This window comes from Artibeus jamaicensis, unplaced genomic scaffold (genome assembly GCF_021234435.1).
Source record: "Artibeus jamaicensis isolate MK-2021 breed Jamaican fruit bat unplaced genomic scaffold, CSHL_Jam_final contig_548, whole genome shotgun sequence".
Taxonomy (NCBI): Eukaryota; Metazoa; Chordata; class Mammalia; order Chiroptera; family Phyllostomidae; genus Artibeus; species Artibeus jamaicensis.
In genome coordinates, this window is record NW_026521883.1 from 9,593,215 (window position 1) to 9,619,267 (window position 26,053).

Sequence of the window (26,053 nt, forward strand, 5' to 3'; positions counted from 1 at the left end):
TGATTTAGTGGCTACTAAACATTCTGCTTAGTGGCTACTGAAATTTTATTAATATGGAAGCTAAAAGATGCTTCCGACTTTTGATTTTTATTTACTTATTTATGTTTTACTCTTTCTGGTGATTTTTTTTCTGTGTCTTGGGTGAGGATGGTGTGTTGTACGTAGACTGTCATGTATTGGTTCATCAGGCGGAACTGAATGTAGCCAAGCTAACTTTTTCCCAGTGCGTTGCAGCAGTTGTTAATTTAAAATCCAAAACAAAAACAAAACCCTCAGGGATGCTGATATACTTGATTTTGTTATTTCTTGCCATTGCTTCACCTTTCCTTCAATATCTCGCTCTCATGCTTCCTAATGCCTGAGCAGACTGCATCGTCAGAGCGCCGAGGAGAGTGGGAAATCCAGCCCAGCCGGCAGACCAATACCTCGTACCTGACGTCTCACTTGGCTGCAGACCGCCATGGGGGATCAGTGCAGGTATTTACTGCCTTCATTGCTTTTTACTGGCCTTCCCAGCTTGGCTAGTAGAATGTTGGCTTTCTTCTGAAACTCAGGCTCCTGTAAAATGGAAATTTACAGCAAGGTTGAGGTACCTATAGAAATAGGTAACTGAATATCTGTGCTGATTTTCTACCTACATGGACTTGTAAGAGTCACTTATTGACATGATTGCTGGTTATTGTCATTGACTAAGAAATGTCTGATTTCTGATACTGATTTTTACTGAAACTAGTTCTACAGTCTTGATGCCCTCATGATAGACCATAAAGAGTAATGTCAGGGTAGAAGTGTGTTGGTGTTCAGTCTGAATTGTAAAGGCCTGAAGTATATAAAATTAAGTATTTTTGGATACAGGACTGTGTCTATAGCGCATTCCATGATGCTGTGTGCCTCATTGTGTAAGGTGAGAATGTTCATTAGACCTGGCTAGCTGTTTCTGAGTGGGTACCCAAGTGGTTGGGTGATTCCTATTTTCTCCTGGAGTAAATGTGGTTTTGGGGAATTATTTCTGACTTCATTTGGACTGTTGTGAATCTCTGTTCTTTCTAGTACTTAAGAAATACTTGTATCTCTTAACTTTTCTTATGTTACTGTCTTAATCTTAACCAAAATGTTTTTCTCATATTAAGTGACACCACCAATTGGAGCACAGAAGTGAAACCAGAGCTACCAAATAGAAATTTTTACAAAGGGATAAACAAACCTTTTGCACACAAAAATGCATCGAGATAGGCTTGATTGTCTAGGATATGCTCTTGACATGGAGTGATTCACTGAAGTTAGGAGACAGCTCTGGTCCTATAAAAACCTCACAGGAACATCTAGGTAAAAATGATGGATTAAACACGGAAATCTGCTCTCACGCCCTCCTGAAATGACACTAAAAGAACGATAAAGCAATTTCTTAGAAAGACATAAATTCATACAAGGATAGAGAAAATAAAAGAGGAGGCAATAGCAACAAAGTGTTAGAAGCTGGAGAGCAGATGGGCAGTTTGTTAAATGACTTAGGGTTCTCAAGAAAATGGCACCCTGTGCCAGCAGAAGGGAAAGCTGGGAGCCCGCGTGCCTTGGGGAATCCCCAGAAGGCTCAGCAGTCGGCTCTTTTAAAGGGGGAGGTGGGTGTGGAGGAGCATGTGCTAAATAAGTCTGTTTCAAAAGCCAGAGACCCCTAGACGCTCTTCCCCATTCTCAGCAAAGACCAAAGATTTATTCTTTAAAAAGCCAAAATAGAGGGTCTCTGTATTAGGGGAGATGAGGTACATTTGGGGGCAGAGTACCAGCCTGATAAACAATGGAGATTAGGTGAATGAGTGCGTTCTGATGTCAGCTTTCCCCATTTAGTTCTTCAGAGTGCTGATAGTCAGGTCTGCACTTTCCAGACAGGCGATCAAGTTGGCTCTGGGGAATCTGACCAGCCTAAAAGACACCATCTGAGCTTGCTGACAAAAGGGTTCCCCCTAATGAAATAGCCCGACCAGGTCATTCTGCAGTGAGATCCATACTTTAAAAGTTTTATCCCCTGTCCTGAGAGTGCCTATTAACTTTGCATTCCCCACTTTTACATATGAGCAGACAGTCAGGGAGTACCAGACTTCCAAGGAATGCATGTATTAGACCAAAGCAAACAACAGCAACAGCAACGATAAAAGCCTTACTGTCGGAATCTCCCCAGAAACAGAAGATAAGGTGACTGTGAAGCAAGGAAAGGATGCTGTTTTCAAAAGGAACCCTCTTATGGCAAACAAACAAAAAGAAAGACCACTTGGAAAATAAAAACATAATAAAAAAGTTAAACTCAATAGTTTGAAATATAAAGTTGAGAGGAGGGCTCTCAGAAAGTAAAGTGACGGCAAGATGAAAATAGTAGAAAACAATATAACATTTAAGGAGAACCCAGGAGGTCTAATTTCTAAATAAATAGGAGTTCCAGGGAGAGAACAGAGTAAGTTGAGGGGAGAAAAATCATTAACAAAATAATTTCCCAAAATTCATAAAGACTTATTTCCAAATCAGAGGGGTCCACCGAATGCCCACCATAATGGATGATAGAACCATACAAAGGCACATCATTGTGAAATTTCAGAACACCAAGGACAAATAAAAGTCTTTAAGCTTCCAGAAGGAGAAAACAGTCATATACAAAGAAAGGGTCAGGATTTAGTATAGCTTCAAATTTCTGAATGGCAGTCCAATGAGCAGTGCCTTCAAGACTGAGGGGAGAATTATTTTCAACCTAGAATTTACTCAGCCACACTGTCAATCTGGTGGGAATGTAATAGAGTAAGGGTGTTTTTAGAAATCTGTGATCTCAAAAATTTTACTTCTCATGCATCCTTTTTAATGAAGCTACAAGAGGATGTGCACTATGAAAACGAGTGAATAAACCAAGAGAGAAAAATAAGTGTATGGGAAAGAAGAAATCCAATCCAGAGGAGAAGTAAAGGGACTCCCAAGTATAATGGCGAGGTCGGGAGATCCCAGCATAGGATAGTTTGTCCCAGACAGAGGTGGTCAGAAGGCTTTATGAGCAATTTTATCAAAATGATGGATTGACTAGGTGGCAACATGTCAGAATAACTTGAAAGTAACTAATGTATAAAAAGCTAAATTCAAAGGTTGGTGGTTCGATTCCCAGTCAGGGCACAAGCCTGGGTTGTGGGCCTGGTCCCTGGTTGGGGGCATGCAAGAGGCAGCCAGCTAATGTTTCTCTCTCACACTAATGTTTCTTGCCCTCATTTTCTCCCTCCCTGCCCCTCTCTCTGAAAACAAGTAAATAAACAAACAAATAAATAAATGTCTTTTTTTAAAGCTAAGTAAAAATAAATTTTAATAAAAGATGATTAACTCCAAGGAGGACAAATTATACAAGGAAGGAAAGATAACCATAGTATACTCCATAATATAGTGTAAATAGCTCTTAATAGTTGTGATGCAAACACTATCAGTTGATCTGGTCAAAAGTACAGGATAAATTATAATGGGAGAATAGATGAATGGAAAAGTTGGCTATGATTCCAAAAATGATTAATTAAAATGCATGTTGTTTAGAGATACGTAGGTAAAAAAACAAGAGTCAGCTATCAAAGAAGGGGAAATAGTGGAATGGGGGAAAGGGACTGCTGTTTTTTGTAACGATCCTTGTAGAAATACTTAATTCTTTATGCAGTGTGCTTATATAACTCTGATAAAAGTAAAATGTGACAATTAAAAATACATACACGTAAATAAACATTAGTTTTTGTCAGTCACATTTGCAAAAATGTGCAAGTTTAATAATAGCCTATCTTGTTGAAATGTTTTACAACTATTTGGTAGGCTAATTTGGCAATATCTATTAAAATCTTAAACATCTACACTTTGCAATCTAGTTAATCAAGTTTCAGATAAATATCCTTCAGAAATGCACAGATACTAAAGAAATATGTTCTAGAACACAGCTGTTAAGAGAAATATGAGTCACGATTGTAATTTAAAACTTTCTAGTAACCACATTTTAAAAAGTAAAAAGAAACAGGTGAAACATTTTAGTAATATATTTAACCCAATATATCTAAAATAATTCCAACATGTAGTCAGTATTCAACATGCTAGAAATAGCCCTGGCTGGTATGGCTCAGTGGATTGAGTGCCAGTCTATGAACTGAAAGGTCACTGGTTTGATTCCCACTCAGGGCACATGCCTGGGTTGCAGGCCAGGTCCCCAGTTGGGGCATGTGAGAGGCAACAGATACTGTCTCTCTCATACACTGATGTTTCTCTTCCTCCCTTCTCCTCTTTCTAAAAGTAAATAAGTAAAATCTAAAAATATTAGAAATATTTTACCTTTTTTTAAACTAAGTCTTTGAAATCTAGCATGGATCTTATACTTACAGAACAAACATCTCGATTTGGACTAGCTGTGTTTTGAGTACTTAGTAGCCACATGCAGCTAGCAGCTACTGTATTACTAGACAGTGCAGTTCTAGGATGTTTATTGCTGACTTGTTTCTAATACCAGAACATCAGAGGCAACTTAATGTTCATCAGTTCAGTGTTAACTAAACAAATATGATGCTCACATACAGTGGAGAGAGATCATCTGTGGGTACTACAGGAATGTCCAACATATGATGTGGAAAGAGCAAGTTTTAAAACAGTATGTAAAATTTGGCCCCATTTTTATTTATTTTCATATATGTATGAAAAACTATTAAAGGGAATATACACAAACATATATATTAGTGTATGCAGAAGAAAAAAATAATGTAGAAGAGGGATGGGCAAGCACAACTAGTGGACCAAATCCCTCTGTGCCGGTTTTTGTACAGGAAGTGTTGTAGAACACAGCCGCACGCATTCGTTCACATACTGCCTGTGGCTGCTTTCACGCCGCAGTGGCGTTAAGTGGCTCTGACACAGACTCTGTAGCCCACAGAGCCCATCGTATTTATTCTCTGTTCTTACATGTAAGTACTTTACATCCCCTTGTTCTCAGGGAACATATATCAAATTTCCCACTAGTCACTTCCACATGATATCGCTTACAAACTTGTCATTTTTATGTTGTCTTTTTTAATGTTCTAATTTTTTCAGGACAAACAGGCTTACTTTATAATTAGGAAAAAAAGATAAATAATTTTAAAATGGAAGCACTTCATAGTCAGGCATATTTGGACAGTTTTATTTACTAGATTTGTGTTTTTAGAACATAGGGGTGCTCATTTGGACAGTGTTTCCTGTCTACTCTGAGGGGTTGTCTTTAGATTAGAATTGCAATCAAAGTTTTTGTCAGCACGTTCAAAAAAGGCAACCTTCCTTGACTCCCTGTAAACTAAGTTCTGCCACCTTCTTTGACATTTGAATGGGGGCATGTAATTGTGCCACTTCCCTAATATTATGACACCACTGTTCCTCACTGTGTCTACCTCCTTGATTTTAGCCCCAACTTTTATAAACTGATAAAGGTTATGCTTTTTTTGCAAACCAATCAGCAGTACCTTTTCTAACATAACAGATGCTCATATTTCTGAGTTGTCTTACTTCCCAAGGATAGTATGGTCAAATCATGCTTGGCCTAACCTTGATGACCTGCAGATACCATGACCTGTTAGGAGTGCACTCTGAAATGAGAGAAGTTCGCTCAGATGAAGCGTGTGGATGCTTCCATTCCAACTTACTTGACAGGCAGGCCCCTACATTCCCATCCTTCCAGTATTTCCATGGGTGTTCCATATGTAGGGGCCCAAATTCAGGAAGACAGTATATTTTTGTTGTTCAGAAATATAACTCAAAAGTTGTTTAAATTAAAACAGGAAATACCTGTAGGTGATCTAGTTCCAGTGAAGATGGAGGCGGTACGCTTCACTTCCTTGCACAACCAAAAGAAGGATAACCGCCGATTTAAAAACAAAAAATAACCAGAACTGCCAGAAAATAAAACTGTGTGGAAGTCTAACAACCAAGGATTTAAAGGAGAAACATTCACCCAGACTGGTGGGAGGGGCAGAGACAGGCAGCCAGAGTGGAGAGGACTTGCAGCAAGGCCAAGGCAGTGGCTGGTGGACCAGACAGTCCCACATTTGCATACCAATGTGCCAGGAGGAACAATTGGGGAGCGAGACAAACTGCACAACCCAGGGTTCCAGTGCAGGAAATAAAGCCTGAAAACCTGTGGGGGTTTGTAGTAGGAGAAACAGTCCCACGGGAGAGTTTGTTGGAGAGACCCACAGGGTCCTAGAAGGTACACAAGCCCACCCACCTGGGAATCAACACCTGAAAGGGTACAGTCTGCTTGTGGGAAGCAAGGGAAGTGACAAAAAGTGGGGCAAGAGCCAAGCAAGCTAGCAAGTGGCATTGTTTGCTCTCTAACCCCTCCCTCACATACAGCACCACAACGTAGCAAGGTGGGTTGCCCCACCCTGATGAATACCTAAGTCTCTGCCCCTTACAAGTTAACCAGTGTGTCCAGACAAAGAAATGTGGCCCAAATCAAAGAACAGATCAAAACTCCAGAAAAAGAACTAAGCAAGGAGGAAATAGCCAACCTATCAGATGGAGTTCAAAACACTGGTAGGATGCTCACAAAAATGGTTGAGTATGTCGTAGAATAAAGGAAGAAGCAAAGTGTATACAGAGTGAAATAAAGAAAAATACATAGGGAACCAAGAGTGAAGGGAAGGAAACCAGGACTCAAATCAATGGTTTGGAACAAAAGGAAGAAATAAATGTTCAATCAGAACAGAATAAAGAAACAAGAATTCAAAAAGTAAGGAGAGGCTGAGGAACCTCCAGGACAACTTTAAATATTCCAACATCTGAATCGTAGGGGTTCTAGAAGGAGAAGAGGAAGAGCAAGAAGTTGAAAATTTATTTGAACAAATAATGAAGGAAAACTTCCCTGATCTGACAAAGGAAATAGACTTGCAAGTCCAGGATAATCAAAGAGTCCCAAAGAAGTTGTACCCAAGAAGAAACACACCAAGACTCATATAATTGTTACCCAAGATGAAAGATAAAGAGAGAATCTTCAAAGCAGCAAGAGAAAAGGAGACAGTTACCTATAAAGAAGTGCCCATAAGAATATCAGTTGATTCCTCAAAAGAAACCTTACAGGCAAGAAGGAGCTGGAAAGAGGTATTTAGAGTCAGGAAAGGCAGGGACTTAACATCCAAGATTGCTCTATCCAGCAAAGCTTTCATTAAGAAGAGAAGGGCAGAAAGAGTGCTTCCCAGATAAGGTCAAATTAAAGGAGTTCATCATCACCAAGCCCGGATTATATGAAATGTTAAAGGGACTTATCAAAAACTATGAACAGTAAAATGACAACAAACACAACTTTAAACAACTGGACCTAAAAAAGAAAAACAAAAACTAAGTAACAAACTAGAATAGGAAAAGAATGACAGAAATGGAGATCACGTGGAAGATTATCATTGGGGAGGAGGAGAATGGGGGGAAAAGGTACAGGGAATAAGAAGCACAACTGGTAGGCACAAAATAGGTGGAGGTTAAGAATAGTATAGGAAACGGAGAAGCCAAAGAATGTATATGTACGACCCATGGGCATGAACTAAGGTGGGGGGGGGAATGCTGGAAGGTATGGGGGTGCCGGGCAGAGGTGTATAAAGGGGAGAGAAAAATGGGGAAATTGTAATAGCATAATCAATAAAATATACTTTAAAAATTAAAAAATAAATTATATAGGAAATACCTAGACATATCTAGGACCAATCAAGGGCCTAAGACTTAAGAATAATGTAATATTTAGCCAATATTTATTGTGCTCAAGTCTTTATAATTTTTAATTATTTATAATTCTTGTTGAGTTTAGTATTATAGTTAGGGAAACTAGAGAATTACCAAATATGTTAGTTATAAGAAGTATGATTGAAATGTCGATTATCAGCTAAAATACTTCTTCATTTGTTACATGGCTTTGATTTTTCCTCACATTAATATTTTTTTTAAGATTTTATTTATTTTATTTATCTTTAGAGGGGAAAGGAAGGAGAAAAGGAGAGAAATATCAATGTCTGGTTGCCTCTCATGTGTCCCTTGCTGGGAACTGGCCTGCAACCCAGGCATGTGCCCTGACTGGGAATCCAACTGCAATCCTTTGGTTCGCAGGCCCGTGCTCAATCCACTGAGCTACACCAGCCAGGGCCACATTAATATTTTGAAAAATGGGATGAATAACTCAAATTTTTGAGACTCTCAAAAGGAATGTTAACCAATTTAAGAACTCAAGTTTCAAACAGTATTTCACCTTAGTCTCTTTATTCATGGATAATCCCATAAAATATTAATTACTTTGTTCTTGTGTGATATAAGCAGAGGAATGTGGGATTAGTTTTAATAGTGATTACAACAAAATAAATGTCAGTATTCCAGATATACCTATAAAGCTTTTTTAAAATGACATTATACTGCCCTGCTTGGTGTGGCTTAGTGGATTGGGTGCTGGCCTGTGAACCAAAGTGTTCAACTGCCTCTGAACTCGATTTCTAGTCAAGGCACTCGCCTGGGTTGCAGGCCAAGTCCCCAGTACGGGGAGCACGAGAGACAACCACACACTGATGTTTCTCTCCCTCCCTTCCTCCCTTATCCTCTCTCTGAAAATAAATTTTTAAAAATGATGTTACATTTTAAAAGTTCAACAGAAAAAGTATAACATATTCTTAAATACTAATAATGTATTATCATTGTTTAAAATATTAGTAATTTATTCATAAGGTTTTTTTTACAATTTTTCCAGTTGCTGTCCTAGATATTATTGTACAGTGATTATGAAGTAGCTAAGACCAAGGTTATTGGCATAGCCAAACAGAATTGGAAGCCAGGGCCCACAGAGGATCAGCTAAGCCTGCAGTCCAGCTCTTTGGTCACCTGCACTACTGTTTTCTTCCACTGCACATGGAGGCAGCAGCTCAGTGGCTTGACAAACTACACCTCCACCCCAAAGTAATTGAATGGGTGCTCTGAAGGCCCAGAATTTAAGTTTAAGGTTAGGCAACTGGTGTTAGGGTTTGTGCCTGATTCATTTGAGACCAGATTTCCACTGGCACAGACAAGATGTCTAGTCTATAAAGTGAGGATAACCTCTTCCTTTGTTTGAGTGCCCGAGCACATTGCTCGTGGGCCTCCACAGCAAGGAGAAATTAGTATGAGATGTGAGAAACACTGCGAGCAGGCCCATGACCCAGAGTCACCGGGTTGTTTGCAGTGGTGGTGCTGGCTCCTGCTTTGTCCACGTCAGTGGAGGCCAGGACACTACTTAACATCTTGTCTAGTTGCTGAATTGTTCGTTAGGAAACTTGCTGTGATTTCTCCTGTTAATCCTCGTGCTCACAGAGTGCTCTTACAGCACTGTCACTAGTGTGCAGCCAGGATGTTCCTGCGAGAAGCCACTGCAGGCCGAGGACGTTAACAGGACAGCATTAGCACGAGGAGCTGTGGTTCTCCTCTCTCTCCTCAACTTCTAGTTTTTGCTTGTTTTTCCCCAACTTTTTATCTTGAAATTTTCAAATCTACAGAAAAGTTGCGGGAACGTTGGGCAAGATGCAGTAAACCTGTGTATATCCTTAACCTAGTTTAGCAAATTATTAAGATTTTACCTTATTTGCTTTAATTCTGTGAGGGTTTGGGAGTAAGGGGAGTGTTCACCAAACTATTTGAATGTAAGTTGCCATCATCATTACATTTTGTATCAAAATACTTCAGCCTGCATCTCCTAAGAACAGAAACATTCTCACGTAACCAAAACAGTATGTTCATAGCCAAGAAAATGAATAATACTTCCATAATAGCTAATGAACACTTCACATCATATTTCCCCCAATTGTCCCCAAAATTAATTTTACAGTGTTCCAGATTTAATCAGGGTTCATGCATTGCATTTGGTTGTTATTCCTCTTTGGTTTCTTTCAAACTCTTGGTCTCCGAATTCTTAATCTGTTTTAATTTGTGAAAGTCACCCCTGTCTTAAAAGGAAGAAGAAAAGATTTTTTAAGACATGTTTATTTGAAGATTCCAGCCGTGTTGTCCTGTAGAATGTCCCATGTTTTGGATTTGTCAGTTTGTTTTCATCACACTTAGATTCAGAAAAAACTTATTTTGGTGAGATTACTACATAGATAATGTTATACAGTATTTATTATATCGTGTCAGGAGATAAATAAGATCGGATGGTTCCATTAATCAGAGATGCTAAATTGGATCACTAGGAGAAATTTGGGTCTCCCTTGGGTAAGTCCAAATTTAATGTTGTAGGTTTCTTTAATCATACAGCATCATTTTCATTTTTTAAATCATGTATTATTAATAAGGACAATAAATATTTCTAATTTAGTAGTAATAGTGGGCATACACTGCTAATTAGTATTGTACTTAACCTTGTCTGCTCTTTCTTCTTTAAATAAATACCCTAAACACTATTTATACTAAGCATTTCCTCCCACCTTCTTCTCTATGACTATGCAGGAAATTTTTACAAATGAAGTGCTGGTAAAGACCCCAGATCTAGAGGGAGATAAGAATAAACATTTATAAAGGGAGAATAACAGTAATAGGAATATTTATTGAGCCATTGCTACCTACCATGGCCCAGGCCTAAGCACTTTCTGTAGATTGTCTGCATAGGAACCCAATTACGTAAGCAGCACTGTGTCCACATTTTACAGATTAGGAGGCTCAGGCACAGAAAGAGTGAGGATCTTGCCCAGAGACCCACAGCAAGTAAGTGGTAGAGCTAGGGTTCCAACCCTAGCTGACTGAGTCCAGAGCCGGTCTCTTACGTAGTGTGCTATGCTGCCTCTGTTATTGTGCACCAAGTACTGTACCAGACACTGCCTTATACATTTCCTTGTATAGTTCTCACATCATCCTGTAAGAAACAGTCTCAGCTAAATAAAGTTACTTACCCAAGTGCATATGCTAGCCGAACCATTTATTCTATTTTGTGGTTCTTTCCCATGTTTCAGCCAAGATCCTTAACAGCAGAGTGGTTTGTACAGCGGGGTCCCTTTTCCCACTCCCCAGCACCCACATAAGCAGGATCATGTGCTGGAAATGAAGCCAGGTGGCAGAAGCAGCTGTACAAGCAAGAGAAGCCTGTTCGGGTCCACATTAACCAGATGGCAGGAGTGAGAACCTTCAGTTACAATTCGGGGACCATCAGTGAGACATGGAATGACACTGAACCTGAAAATAAAGGTTGTTGAAATACGACTGGTCTTCCAAAGGAAAGTGTTTCCTTACCGTCTGCCCTCTCACCAGAGAGGACATGGCAGTCTTGTTATTTGAATAATTTCAAACCGATGGTCAAAGCCATGAAGAAACTTCTAAAGGAAAGTTTGATTGCTTATAGTTTCTGATGCCCACTGTTGATTTCCCCTGTAGAATTTTTTTAGCATCATCAGTGAGTCGATACACAATTACAGCAGAGGAAGTAAAGAGGAGCACGATTAGAGTAATATGGCCTGTTGCATAGGAATTTTTTGCGAGGATTAAATTTACACATACCCAGTACACACACGTGCACTGTAGTAGAGTCCCTGACTCTAGTCTAGTAGGCCTTCAGTGATTATCGTTACATGATTCCATGATTGAATTTTGTGTTCTTACATGATAGGGTCTGGGTACCTTTCCTGAATTAGGACAGTTGGCCACTCAACCCAGGAAAACACATTCCAGATACTGCCTGACTAGTACCTAAGCTAGAGACCAGCTCTCCCTTAGTGGCCCTCTCTGGCACCAGTAGGAGGCTCCTTTTGTCGTGGTGTCTGTCACACTCTGTCTTTCTGTTTCAGGTGGTTAGCTCAACCAATGGAGAGCTGAATGTCGATGACCCCACAGGAGCTCACTCCAATGCACCAATCACAGCTCATGCCGAGGTGGAGGTAGTGGAGGAAGCTAAGTACGTTCATCTTTCAAGGGGGCTCTGAGTCAGAGACTGAAAAATCTTTTATCTGTTTCTTCCTCTCTGTGTGCTGCTCATCTCAAACTGAATTCCTCATGCTTGTGTCCACAGCTTTCTTGTTCTGAACATTTTATTTTTTGCATGGGACCCTGAGGCTGCTGCTGCCCTTCTTTAGTTGTGATTTCTGGGAGACAGTCACATTTTTCTGGTTCACATGGGGAAGATGACATAGTGAACTAAGAGTCGTGGTAGAAGACCTACAATAAACAGTAGTCGTGAGCCTCTTGGTGCCCTGGAGCTGCTTGCTCCCTGCGGGACACAGAACAATCTGCGTGTCTCTGCAGTAAGCCAGGCTGTGCTGCACAGCATGACATTTCTGGTTCTTGGCTAACCGCTCTGCCTATATAGTCCTGGAGCAAGGGTTTCAGGGCCATTTTGTTCTTGCTTCAGTGATTCTGGATTCAGAGAGACTCAAATATGTCAGGCAAGAAAGATAGCCTTTGTACCTATGAATGAAAGGGTTTTGGAAAGGAAAGGAAATCACACCAATCCCAAGAGGTCAAGGAGGTTACCTTACCACTACCACCTTTTCTGCTGCTCTTGCATGTGAATGTCTTGCCCCGTCTGTACCACCAGCCCCTTGGCACTCTCTGCATGCTCTGTGTTTAAACTCTAAGAATATGGGGTGGAAGGTGAAGTAACTGCTGATTCTTCTACAAAAGCAGCATTTCTATCACTCTGTTTCCCTTTTGCCCCATCCCAAATTCAGATCCAGTTTTAACCTGCAAGAAGAAGTACGGTAGGAAGAGAGAGGTCCTTTACCAATCAGTAACTGCTGCCAAGCCTGATACAGATATTTATCTTGTAAATCCCTTGAAACATTCAGGCTATCCCAGTGTCCTGTTCTCAGAGGTAGACAACATATGTATGGGGTGAAATTGCATCCTAAGTGGTCTCTTGAGCCTCCACATAACCTAAATACAAGCCAGAACCTGCTTACACCTCTGGATGTCAGGCAGTGAGAGGCCAGTCAAGACCTGCTTTTCTTCCTTCCAGACGCACTGTGTATGTCAGTCCTTGCTGCCCATCCATATGCCGGGCTCACTTCACTTCCAAAAGGTCTTTTTCTTAGAAAGCCAGGACTTGAGGATTCTTACCCAGTAGATAAAAGCAAGTGAGGATGACTTGGACTCTATCCTATCAAGTCCCTGCTGAATATAGGCAGCTTCAGATGCTCCTCCCCCAGTTTATATAAGGTCTCCATCTACATAAGGATGGCAGGGAGGGTGTTTATGCCAGGAAAAGACTATTTTCAGTAAGGAAACACGCTTCCTGTTCTCAGGTACTTTGGAGATTTTAATGGTTTTCACAGTTTTTCAGTTTCCATGACAAAACTCTGTTCTCCCAAGTAAACAATGCGGTGCTCCTTCCCTATGGGTTCTCAACCTTGGCTGCAATTTGGTGTCACCTGGAGCTTGTTAGAATATAGGAATGCCTGGATCCTGGCCCCAGAGATTCTGATCTGATCTGTCTGAATATGACCCGAGCATCGGAAATGTGCGAAGTTGAGGTGACTGGAATGTATAGCCAGGGGTAGGAACCACTGCCCTCGGTGTGGTCTGATCCGAACATTGTCTGGGCTCGAAAGATGGCTGCACCCATTCCCACCCAGCCTTACTTTCAGTTCACCATCGTGTTACTTTGAAGGCTAGAAATTTAGCTCTGATTTTAATAATGTACTTTAAACACCAAGATTGAACGGGCTTTAATCGTATAATATGCCCTATACAGGTTTATCTTCTGAACCCATTCATCTCATTTCATTTCAGTAAATGTGTACATTAATTGTGTATGTGAGTGTGGTGTTTGTGTCCTGTGTGTGAGATAGGGAGTCATTCACACAAAGAGATTCCAAGCTGGTGTATTCTGTTTTGGTATGACCTAAACTCTAGGATGTAAAGTGAGATTAACATCTCCCCACTTAGCAAAAAAGGGACTGCTGTGTCTCTTTATCACCAGTCTTAGATCTGGGCCTTCAAGATGTAGAAACCAGAGGAGAGCAATTGTATTTGGCCTAATGTCATCCGAAAGCTTACAGCGTGGTCATTTTGTGTGCTGACTCCCCTAGTGATGTCATGAGGTACTGGTCCATCTTGCCCAGGGAGCATTCAGGGCACAGCCGTGTTTTTCTTCTTGGCCTACTGTGTGTACTGGGGGAGAGTGAGGCAGAGCCTGGGTTCACCTGCTTACTCATTTGCATGAGAAGAAGTCATGGCTAGAGTAGAGAGAGAGGCACAGGGTGCCCCAACAACCCCCATTACGTGCAGCTGTGATGCCGTTTGTTCTGCAGTCTGCTTGTGAAAGGGGGGGCTGTGTACTGTATTAAGGTTCAACTGAGGTCCTGGGAAGACTGAAACGTTCACTTCCAAGCTCTTAATTTGGGTTTTCTCACTTAGCTTGTTTTGTGTAAAGGAGGAGAGAAATTCAGGGTCTTAGTTTTTGTTCCATTTACAAAATAAACATCCAATTTCCTTTTTCTCTGGCTACAGGACACATGTCCTTGTTTAAACTTGATTAGAAGGGTAGTGAGGTAAGGCTGCGTTTTGGTTGACTTTAGGAATTTTTGGTTATCCACTGACTTTAGCAAATACAGGTGTCATTTCCCCTGAAAATTAATAAGCGTGGGATTGGGCTCTTCTCTGGCAGTTATACCTGAATCGAGAGCAGTGACCTTCCTCACTCTGAGTCCTGTCCTCATAGATAAAGTGTCTCCTAACCCTCATTTCCCCCTTAGAAGACAAGCTAACTGTTCACTGCCTTGGTCAGGCATGTTAGACTTGCAGAAAGCCTCAGGGCTTCTCTTTCCCTCTGAATAGTTGGGAGGTTAGCTTTACAAATTGCACACTAAGACTTCATGTAGATACCAAATGGCTTGGCTTTGGTGCTTGATTGAATTCTCACAGGCAGGATCATTTGCTCCTTTTCTGTTACCTTTCTGGAATGTGCCCAGGAAAGGGGCCCCCATGAGCTCTCTTCCTCCTGGGCCTTATCCCTCGCCAAGATCCAGCTCCCACCGTGATGCTTCTATCAGGGACCGGCCTCCTCCACTGCCGTGTGTGGACCAAGTGGCCTGGGCCTACTCCCTCTACCCTGACAGAGGAAGAACTAAACACAGACACAACATGCTGCATGTTTGCATGGCTCACAGGGAGTCGCTTCCATCTCACGTCTGTGGACTAATACCTCTTTCTCTCTCTCTTCCTTTCTGTGTTTTTCTCTTTACACACTCTGTAGCTGCCTGAAAATGCTCAACCTGTGGTGAGTCCCTCTCTCCAGTCCACATGCTAGGGGAGTGGACCAGACTAGGCTGGGATCGGCAAAGCCAAACAAAATGCCTTAGGAACACTGAATGGCTTCCCTGTGCCACCTTTGCCATAACTGCCCAGACCAGGGAACTAGGTCCGTGAGGTGGGGTGGGGCAGGCCTGTACCAGGGCTTAATCTCTTCCGTCTTCCTTTCATACTCACCTCATTGCTGCCTCCTCCTGTCAAAACAGTATCTGCCCCACAGCATTCAAAATTTTCTCTCTATTTCTAGAAGAGTGAATTGTTTTCTCAAAGTAATGCAACCAGATATCAGACAGAGAGGGACAGGGTTAGGAGGACAAAGTTACTACTGCCTCAGTTGTTTAGATTATTCCTCACAACCCCACAGACAGTTGTTGCCAGATAGGCACATTCTACAACTTGGTCTCTACCTGGAAATCAGCTGCTTTGAAAAAATATGACTTTTTGACTCAGCTGGGTCTTCCAGGTTCAGAATGTGAGTCTCTCAAAAAAGAGCGTTCCTTTGGGGGAGAGATGGATATTTTGTTGTCTTGGGGTTTTTGTTTGTTTACTTTTTGTTTATTGCCCTTTTTCCCCCCTTTCCCTATAAGAGACTATAGTGGGCCAACAGCTGATTTGGCCGGTGAGATACCGGAGCCTCACTTTTCCAAGCTCCTCGAATGCATTCTTAGGAACAGTATGAGGTACACACAAGGGGAAACCCTAAAGAAGCCTGGTTTGGTGAGGCACATTCTTGCTATGAGACAGAGCCCCTGCCCAGGTCTCTTCCTGGACACTGCCCGTGACCTTCCAGGTGCTCCTTCACTAGGTCAGTCTGCCGCAGTCTGAAAGTGTGACTCTCCCACGTTGTCTGCATGCGTGGGGTCCCGTTCTGTGTGGTGGTAATGGCCTGCTGGACTCTGGGACTGCTTTGTTTCTATTTGTCTTCAGTGACTGGGTTGGGCACCGGTTTCCCAGCCCTCAGCCAAGTTGCCTGTGGGGTTTCCCAGGGACAGGGATGTATTGGAGGTAGCGAGTGGCTTTCATGGAGATAGATTTTATAGTCTCACAGTATTAAGAAGTACGTTGGGCCTATTTTGCAGACATGAGTCTAAGTGATCTGATAGTGTCATGGCCTGGTTTTTCCTGTAAGATGTCAGTCACGTGATTCTCACTACAAATACATGGCCCACGGTGTGCTCATCCAACTCAGTGCTTGGAACTCTAGGACCTCCTAGAGTCCCAAGGCCCCCTCCCCAAAGAGCTTTGGTTCTGTCTCACTGGAGAGGTAAGACATAGAGACTCGAAAGGACATGTGGTTCTCCAGGGTATTTATGTTATTACACCGGAGAGGTCACTGTGGACAGGATAGTCGAGGAAGACTTCATGAATACTGTGGGACATGAGCCGGATATTAGAGCAGGGGAAGAATGCACAAGAAGAGCAAAGAAAAGCATAGCAAAGGAATAGGGGAAGGGAGAAAGGCAGAATACAGTAAGAGGACGTATCTTTTGCACCAGCCAAGCCACAGCCCTCATCACCCCCTTCTAGACTAGTCACTGCCGGAACAGGGGGTATACCCTATTCCAAAGGCAGGAGTAAGGGGGTGTGCCAGAGCTGTGGCTGTGGCCCCTCTGGCAGCACTCGGCAGCCTCATAGAAGAGGCAAGTGAGTGGCTCAGAGGCTTGGGGGAAGGGCACTTAGTGGCCTGTGAACAGGAAGAATAGATCAAGTGTCACTGCAGCATGTTAGGAACTTCTGGTCATCCAATCAAAGAATCAACCGGAAGGAAACCTACAACCCAGGAAGAGTTCATCATGTGCCTTCATTCTCTTCTGATAGTGAGACATCTGCACAGAGCCAGTCTGGGTTTGGTCTGGCTTTTGACCCAGTTTCATGGGTCCTGTTTCTTGTGGAAAGAACTGTTAAAAGCTTCTGCTACTGTTAAAGTTTTAGCTATAGTAACCAGCAAAAATTAAAATAGGGCCCTAAGCCACAGCTCACAGTCTCCTCCGATCAGGTGAGCTGAACCCCACACATCAGGCCGCAATGTGCTTATAAGCATTCCTTCATTCTTGCAGCTCACCTCAGAGGCGGTAAAAAAGAAATACCAACAGCACTGCAAACTTTGTTATGATTGCTCTTACTTAAAGGCAAAATCCGGTTCGATTCCCAGTCAGGGCACATGCCTGGATTGTGGGCCGGTTCCCAGCAGGGGAAGCACGAGAGGCTGCCATACATTGATATTTCTCTCCCTCTCTCCTTCCCTTCCCTTCTAAAGATAAATAAGTAAAATCTTTTAAAAACATTAAAAAGAAGTTTAATTGAGTCATAAAAATTTGATTTAAAAAATCATCATCTTAGCACCCTCTAAAAAGAGTAAGAATAAAAACTGGCTTCAGTGTTGGTCGCCCTCTGAAAGTCATGGGTGTGGGGACAGGTAACTGACTGAAATCCCAGTGCTCCTGTGGGGCCTAACCTCCACCCTATTCAGTACTGATCTCAGGACATCTGACTTGGAGAATCTCTGCCTTCTAAAGCATATGTGTCCAGATAAAGATCATTTTATTTAAAAGAATGCATTCAGTCTCCAATTCACGACACTTTGTTTAGTACCTGTGTTCATACCTATTAGTGGTATTTCACAAATGTCATTAATACTCTTAGAAAAGCTTACAACCTTAAGAGGCTCCTGTTTCCAAAATCCATGTTTGATTCATTCAGATATTGTTAAAGCCCATTATGTCTGCGCAGATATTTATTTTTGCATTCTAAGTAATGTTCTCCAAATTTTTAATAACTATACCTCCATGGGTGTAGGAAATACCAGGGGTCTGACTGAAAAAAGAGGGAATCTTAGCCACAGTGGAGAACTTAGGGGTAGGAAGTAAGCAACAGTTCTTTATTTCCATGTGAATGAATATTTCTGGCATTGACCCTGGAAGGATTGGAAAAGCGACTCAAAGATAATTTTCTCAGAAAAGCTTTTTTTTCAAGGGCCCAGCAAACCTGAGTTAAACTTCCAACTTTACTCCCCTCCCTCATCACACATCTTTGACTCATCCATCACCTTCTGCCCCTCACATTCTCATTTCCCAATTGTCAGCATCCTGGAAAGGACATATCTTTTGCACCAGCCCTGCTACCACCCTCATCACTTCCTTGTGGACTAGTCACTGACCGAGCAAGGGGTGCTCCCTATTCTAGGGGCAGGAGTAGGGAGGGCACACTCAGGCTTAGGGATGTGCCAGAGCTGTGGCCGTTGCCTAGCAAGCAGCACTGGGAGGGCTCATGGAAGGAGCAGGCCCCAGCCACCATCCTGAACAGGGCCAACCCGGTAACCCAGAGTGGCACAGCAGCAGCAGTGTCGGAAGCTAGGTTGAGGAGGACCTGCCACCTGATGCCTCCTTGCAATCTGCTCCTGGGCCATGGCATTGATCTTCTCTGAATGAAGAGTGGGCTATGCTGATTTCAGTCAGGATATCCGGTCTCATGGGTCTTATCAGGGCTGCTTCTGCCTGCTCCAAGTAGCTCTGAGGGGACAGGGATGGGGATAGAGAGGATCCTTATGCCTTCATTGGTAGCATCATGAGATCCTCCTAGGGTTCCAAACATTATACTCTCCATGGGATTTGTTTGCCTTAGTTTAGCCTGCATACCTGCTGACCACTGCATTTGCATTAAATAATTTTGCCCTCTATATCATGGGGCAGACGATTGTAGCCTATTCACATGCAGCCCTGAGGACTGTCAGCCTTGGTTCTACAGAAGGATGAGGCATCTTGGGCAGTGTGTTAGAGTAGGAAATAAGCCTTCTTCATTCTCCTTCCAAAAATGCTTGTTTTTGCCCTGCCTGGCCTGCAGCGTTTTGATAATTAGGTTTGGTAGCTGCAGAGCGAAATGCAGCAGCTACTTCCCTCGGCTTTCCCTGGCAGGCACTGCCTCCCGCCTCCGGATGTGCGCTGTAGATGGTGGGCAGCACTCGGGTGGGTGTCAGGGAGAAAATTCCACCCCCTGCAATAAGCAGAAGCAGGCAGAAGTCTGTCGAAAGCTGCAGGCCTCTTACACTGACTTGCAATGTTCCTTGTGCTTTAGGTGCTGCTGTTTCTTTAAGAGGAAAAGGAAGAAGACTGCTCAGCGCCACAAGTGACCAGTGCCTCCCAGGAGTCCTCAGGCCCTGGGGACTCTGACTCGATTGCACCTGCAGCTCCTGCCATTTTTATTGGAAAGGACTCCCCTGTCAGGGAGGGTGGAGATCCAAACCAAAACCAAGAAAACAGATGCCCCCCGAAGGAGCCAGTGTGGGGTGCCAGGGCCCAGTGGGTCAGTGGCTATCCCCACCTGCCTACAGCTCTGAGCAGGTCCCAGAGCTGCTGCTCCTCCACTGCTTGCCCTTGGGGCCACCTGGTTGACTCTCCTTCCTATTGTTTACAGTGAAGGTGTCATTCACAAAAACTCAAGGACTACTTATTCTCTTTCCTCCCTTTAGTTTACTCCTGGTTCTTGCCCCACCCTCAATCCTTTCCAGCACTAAAGCTAGTGAGTGTGAAGGCTTTGTCTGCTGAAGGAGCTCAAGAGGCTGGGGTGCAGCCAAAAAAGTAGGAGGAAGATGACAGGCCTGAGCTGGAAAAGAACCTTCTCCACCCACCAGGTGTATTTGACAGTATGTCTCCCTCTTCCTCTGTGCCTGTGCCGCCTCCATCCCCAGCCAGCCAAGGGGTGCGGGGTGCTTCCTCCCTCCCTCCTGTGAAGTGACACTGTAGGACACAAGCTGTGAGAAATCTGCAGTCTACTGTCCCCACGTGTTGGCGTTCCTAGCTTTCTTGACAAGCGAACTCAATTCTCCCGTCAGTGGTAGAACAATGCAAATTGTTCTGAGCAAAGGAAAAAAAACTGACTTTATTGCACTTTTTTGGGTTTCATTTTTGTTTTTTGTTTTTTAACAGAAAACATGGCAGATGCATATTGTGTCTGGTTATATTGGGAGGTTTTTTTTTCCTGTTTTGAGGGGATGGGGCCAGCCAAGCCATTCAGAGAGAACATGAGTGCAGAGGACATTCTCTGTGGAAAGAGTTGGGTCGGCAGCACCCAGAAGAGAAGAAGCCAAACTCGATGTCATTCTGAGGACATACTCAGGTTGGCAAGGAAACATACTTGAATTTTCATTTATCTTCTCAGCTACTGAACACTGTCCCTACCAGAGCCCCTCAACCTCACCAGCCTGCAGTCTGCACAGCCCGCTCTCCAGCATGGGGGAGGGGCCATCCGAGCCAGACTGGGCCGAGGAGCTGGTTCATCCCAGAGAAGGAGATGACTAGAAAATCTGAACATCTATTTCCTCCACTGCCAGGGACTTCCAACTAGATAGCCATGCGACCTCCTTAGCGACTTAGGGGGCAAAATTAGTTATGAAGCAGCCACCACCATATTGCCACTAGTGGACAAAAAGAGGAGGAAAGTGAACCTGCCTTCCACCTGCCAAAGGAAACTCAGGATTTGGCATCATAGGGCCAGGAAATAAAATTGGAATGGAGCTGAGTTACAGCATTTGGCTGTAACCAGGCACCTGCAGACTTTTCTCCAAGCAGGTCCACAGGAGCCAGCTGAGGACTCAGTTCATGGGGCTGTAGGGCACAGGAGGGTAAGATTAGTTGGTGCTGGAAAATTCCGAGGGAAGGGAGTCTAAAATGAAAGCTCTGAAATTATCTTCTCCGTTGGACGTACATTCTTAACAAAGATGGCCACGCAGCTAGAGCATGTTCTCCCCATTAAACTCTGCCTCCCCTCATGGTGTGGTCACGTGGCATACCACTGTGAGGGGTCTTGGTTCCTCATTCACTGCTTTAAAAATTCTAAGTGTATGGAGTCAGTCTTCACGTGCTCAGTTTTCATTTGAGTTCAGTGGCTTATTCAGTGACCTCACATTCCAGATGTGATAGAGGAGAAAGGATTGTTTGCATCAGGGAACAAGGTCTTGTATCTGGGAATGGAAACAGCTAAGCATGCAGGACAGTGACTGGTGACTTAGTCTGGGGGGGGTTGAGAACACATGCCCCTGACTTGAGGTGTCAGGCTGTCATTTGGACTGCAGGGTGTGGGGTGCCTGCTGCCTGCTGGTGTACGGAGCAGAAGGAGCAGCAGCATAAAGCAGAGTTCATGGGCTTCCCTGTCCCGTCAGGCCTTTGACAGGAAATATTATTCTCCTGGCTTCAAACCCGCTTAGCTTATGTAAATTTTGTAATCTTCCATTTCTTTAAAAGAAATTTTTTTGTACACAAAACTGAGCAGAGGTGTCACACCCCCTTCCCCACGATTTTGAATATTGGGATTTGTTTCCTTGACATTATCTAGTAATTAAGGTGTAATCACGGAAACTTACAATTTCTTAATTGGCATTTGGGTGACTTTAACTTCCTATATAGAAACGTTTTCATACCTGTATAGAAAAAGCCTCGCCTCCCGAGAGAGGGCGAGAAGTGGTGGCAGAGCCTGGACATGCCTGCACTCCACACCCCACTAAGTGCCTCCCCGCCCCCACCCCCACAGGAAAGCCAAGGCAGTGCCCAGCTCTGCTGCAGGGCAAGCCCCTCCTTGCAGCTGGGTTGTGACCTCTTTGGTCTTAAATTTTTTAAAGGCTAGCTCTTGAGGGGTTGAACCTGTGCAGTTTGGGGGGCCCTTCTTAATGTATTGTTTGTGTGCCCACAAATCTCTTACTAAAGATACGATTTTCATGACAGAGGTGAAGAGCCCCAGGCCCGTCTGGCACGCAGGACAATGGTGACCCTTCTGGGGCCACTGGCACTCCAAGGTGGATTTCCCAGACCCCTGAGAAATCCTACTGTGATTTTCTTTAAAATTTAAATAAATGAATACCTAAGGAGAAATTTGGCCGTGATTTCCATTCTCACCAGCACCTCAGGGCTCCCTCCTCTGCTCTGTAGCTGCAGTTGCTTAGCTGTTTGCCTCAGCCAGGTCCGTGGGGGTGGGCGCTCCCTCCACCCACCCAGATCCACTTGCCTGGTAGGGTGTGAGCTTTCTTCATTTTCACAGCCATGATGCCTGGAGAGCTTGTTCTTTGGGATTGATGCAGTTATTTCTGAATTAAGCACTAACAGCATCTGTTCATTTTTTTAAAAACTGTAATATTACTCCATTGAGAGTTCTCCCAAGTCCTACAGTCCTTCAGGCATTGCATCCTGAGCAGATTGAGGCGGGCAGGCTAGGACTTCACCCGGGCACGAAGGGTCCTTCCCTTGTGACCAGAGCGTGACTTGTGGCTGTGAAGTCAGCATGTAAGGGTTGGTCACTTGCGGTACACACCTCGGTGGTGCCCACTGACCCCACCAACCCAGACTGCTGTGGGAGAGCAGGCAGCGCAGGCCAGCAGCCAGAGTGCTTTCCTCACTGCCTTAACTTATCACACTGAACCGCTCTCCCACTGTTTGGGTCTAGACAGCTGCGAGTTAGGTGACGAGGTTGGCCTCCAGTTAGAGCTCCACTTTGGAATGCAGGGGCAACGGGAGACAGCAGGATCCTGGGGTTGACTGTGGAAGTGTCGAATGGCTGTTAGTTTTCAGTGAAATCCAAGTGCATAGAAACAGCCCCTGTCATTAGCCAAAAGAGGTGTCCATTGCCTTTAAAGTAACTTCCAGTTTAGTTCATTGGAAATGTACAGTAGTAGTACATATTCAGTGTTGATTCTGTTAGTAATCACTTTGAATGTTAAAAATATGCAGTGATGGTTTGTTTTATCAGAGTGGTTACTAAAGATCATAGCCTTAACTTTTTATGCAAGAGAGATAACTGTATGTACCCCTTTCCAGTGAGCAAGCATGGCCTGCATTTTTTTAAAAATAAGTAATTCCATAGCAGTCTAGACAGCATCTTCTGAAGAGAACTTGGTCATTCTGACGCATCTCTCCCCAGTCCACATGCCTCCTGTGTCCCAGTTACCTCTTCCATACTCATATCTAAACCCATTTCCCGTTCCCAGTGAGTTGCCCTGACGTTATCTCCAGTGTCAAAGCCGCCACGTTAGGGCCAGAGTTTCTCAGACTGGGAGCTTGCAGCAGCATCCAGCCAACATTGCCTTTGCCGGTTCACTGCCACCATCCCCACACTGCCCTGGGGTGGGCAGACGAATTCCAGAGATGCTTAGGGAGCCAGAATAACGAGGCACACCATCTGCTTTGGCCATCTAAGTAACAGGCACTTAAATCTGGGGTTCTTGCTTTTGCCGATTTCAGGGCTCCGGGCAAGTTCTTCTAGAGGTTGATGGACAGTGACTCTCAAGTCTTCCCTGTAATGGGTTGGTAGGAATCAAAATGGGGTTCCTAAGGTTTTGTTTTGGTGGGAGGGTGGGGGGTACGGGTAGTGGTGTTGATTTTGTATCTGAATAAGGAAAGAGGAAACCTTGGCCCTTCTGAGGGCTTGCAGAGTTTTGAGCAGTTTTTTAGCCACAAATAAGAAATCTTGGAAGTCTGATCAGTCAAGCAGTCTTAAGAACGTGGTTTCTCCAACTGCTTTTGCAGGTGACTAAGTGCAAAAGGATAGGTTTCCTCATTGTATTCAAAATAGTAAGTAGGTTCCCTGGATCTAGACAGTAGTAGTTAACATATTTCTTCAAAAAGCAACCAGGAGGTCCACTCCAGTATTTGTAAATCAGCTTACAAAGAAAAGTGAATGTGTACTCCATATATTTCTAGTTTGATTACCAAACTTGATGTTACTAAGAAACCTCAGTTCAGTGGACAGTTTATTTCACTAGTTTCTTTCTTTACTCCTCACAGTCATCTTTCTGGTGCCATCATCACCTTCAAAGTCTCAGTGCAGAGGGTCGGTTCTCCATGGTAAGAAAGGAGGGTGCAGTGGTCCCATTAACCCCCAGGACAGCTATCCTGACTGTCCCCGCACCCTGAAACCCCCTCTTTCAGGGCAGGTGAGGCATTTTCAGTGTTCCTCTTCACGAGCTCCAGACCAAATCCCAGGCCAGCCCTTGCACGGAAAGCTTTTTATTTTGAGGCTTATCAATTTGTTAGGAATGTCTCAGGAAAGATGAGCCATTTCTTTGGGGGGGAATATTTACAGATGGTTGTGTGTGATTGCGTTTGTGTACTTGTGTGTGTGCTCATTTATGCGCACTTCACTTCATAAAAACTCAGCCCAGGCTGCTGGGACCATGTGTTCCTGAATATTCTAGGATGTAAACAAATAACAAGTGAGCTTCTCAAATTAATGTCATGGCAAGCTGGCTCTGGGAATGAGCGCCATTTATCAAGCAGAAGAGTAAACAGCAGGAAATAAAAGATAAAACCAAAAATATAAAAGCCCCCAATGGAAAATAATGTTGATTCATCTATTCCTATTGGATATATTACATGCTCTAATTTATTATATTATTATTTTGTTTGTTTCATCTTTGCCCACTGTACTTTTAAAAAGATGTTGGGATGTTGGTTGCAGTTTTTTTTAAGACTAGATAATGTATAAATCAACTGTGGAAATCAGTTTTAATTGATGTGTGGATGTGTCTGATCATTGTTAAATGCCTTTTTTTTTTTTTTACCTTTTAGATGTGTAATGTTTCATAAACTCTGGCACTGGTCACAAAGCTCAGCTGTGAAAATGAAACTTGTAGTATTTTTAAACATGAATGTCAATTTCAAATGTATTTGAAATGATTCCTCCAGGAGAGAGATTTGTTACATCATTAGGAAAAACACCTCCGCAGAGGAAGTAGCCTTCTTTGGAGAAAATGGAAAGTGGATCTTGATACTGCTATCTCAGAGTAGCCCATTTCCTAGGGCACCATGGAAAACACAAATGTGATCTTTAAGTATACCTCTTCCCCAGTTTGGGGAGGAAGGACTCAGTTTGCACCCTTTTTGTATGTAAAATAAAATGTCTTACCTTTCTTGGCTAATTTTGCTTGTTTGGATTTTGTCTGTTTTCTTTTATCTCCACTGGCTCATTCGTAACTAAGAACCTGGCTGGGACTAACTTTGATAGGATTCAAGCCTCCTGTGAGTGAAAATAGTGTCTGATACTTTGGGCTGAACATTGCCTTCTCCTGTGGGTCATGTTAAAAATAAATATTCCTGCCCTGGCTGGTGTGTGGCTCAGTAGATTGAGTGCCAGCCTGCAGACGGAGAAGTTGCTGGTTCAGTTCCCTGAGTTGTGGGCCAGGTCCCCCAGTTGGGGGCGTGCAAGAGGCAACGGATCAATGCTTCTCTAGGATATCGATGTCTCGCCCTCTCTCCCTCCTTTCCCCTCTCTAATAGATAAATGTTTCTATGAAATATATACATACTCCTGGCAGAATTTGGACATCATCACTGACACTGGTTCCAGTATCCCTGTGGTTCTTGGATGGTATAACAGTAGGAAGTTAGGATCTACTCTGCCTAACAACTTTGAAATAGTAGCTTTGTAATTCTGTTCTACTAATGGGGAACATCTATAGAGACAGAAGGTACAGCTGTGGTGTTCTGTATAAACTCAAAAGGGCATATATTGGCCACAAGAACAGCTGCCAATCTGGACATGATCGGCTGGTTTCGGTTCTTTTTTTCTATCACATTAATTGCTACTTAATGACTTCCCTCCCCACCCCCACTGGTAGATGAGAGCAGAAAAAACGTTTAAGATCCTTATGAGAGAAAAACTTCATATTGAGAGCATGTTATCCATCAAGCTTTTTTAATTCTTTAAGAAGTGGTTGCCCGGGTGGGGAAGGCTGTTTTTATGCCATTTTAGAATTTGTTCCTCATGTTGAGATGACTACTTTGAAAACAGTTTGGTAAACATTTTTCTCAGTGGCTTCAGTAGT

At 43.3% G+C, this 26,053-nt stretch overlaps 1 protein-coding gene across 7 annotated transcripts in view; it reads left to right on the plus strand.

Annotated features, from left to right (window-relative positions):
* The window catches only part of CSNK1G1 (casein kinase 1 gamma 1), a 171,688-nt gene extending 146,541 nt beyond the window's left edge, over positions 1–25,147 (plus strand). For 4 of the 7 annotated variants that reach the window (XM_037155590.2, XM_037155589.2, XM_037155592.2 and 1 more), the window contains 3 exons: positions 367–477; positions 11,790–11,896; positions 19,321–25,147. In XM_037155590.2, coding sequence (XP_037011485.1) covers positions 367–477; positions 11,790–11,896; positions 19,321–19,375 — 273 coding nt within the window. In that variant the 3' untranslated portion in view covers positions 19,376–25,147. The remainder of the gene's footprint in view (positions 1–366; positions 478–11,789; positions 11,897–19,320) is intronic. The other 3 variants (XM_037155593.2, XM_053670014.1, XM_053670015.1) reach the window with 2 other exon arrangements.
* The last annotated feature ends 906 nt before the right edge of the window (positions 25,148–26,053 follow it).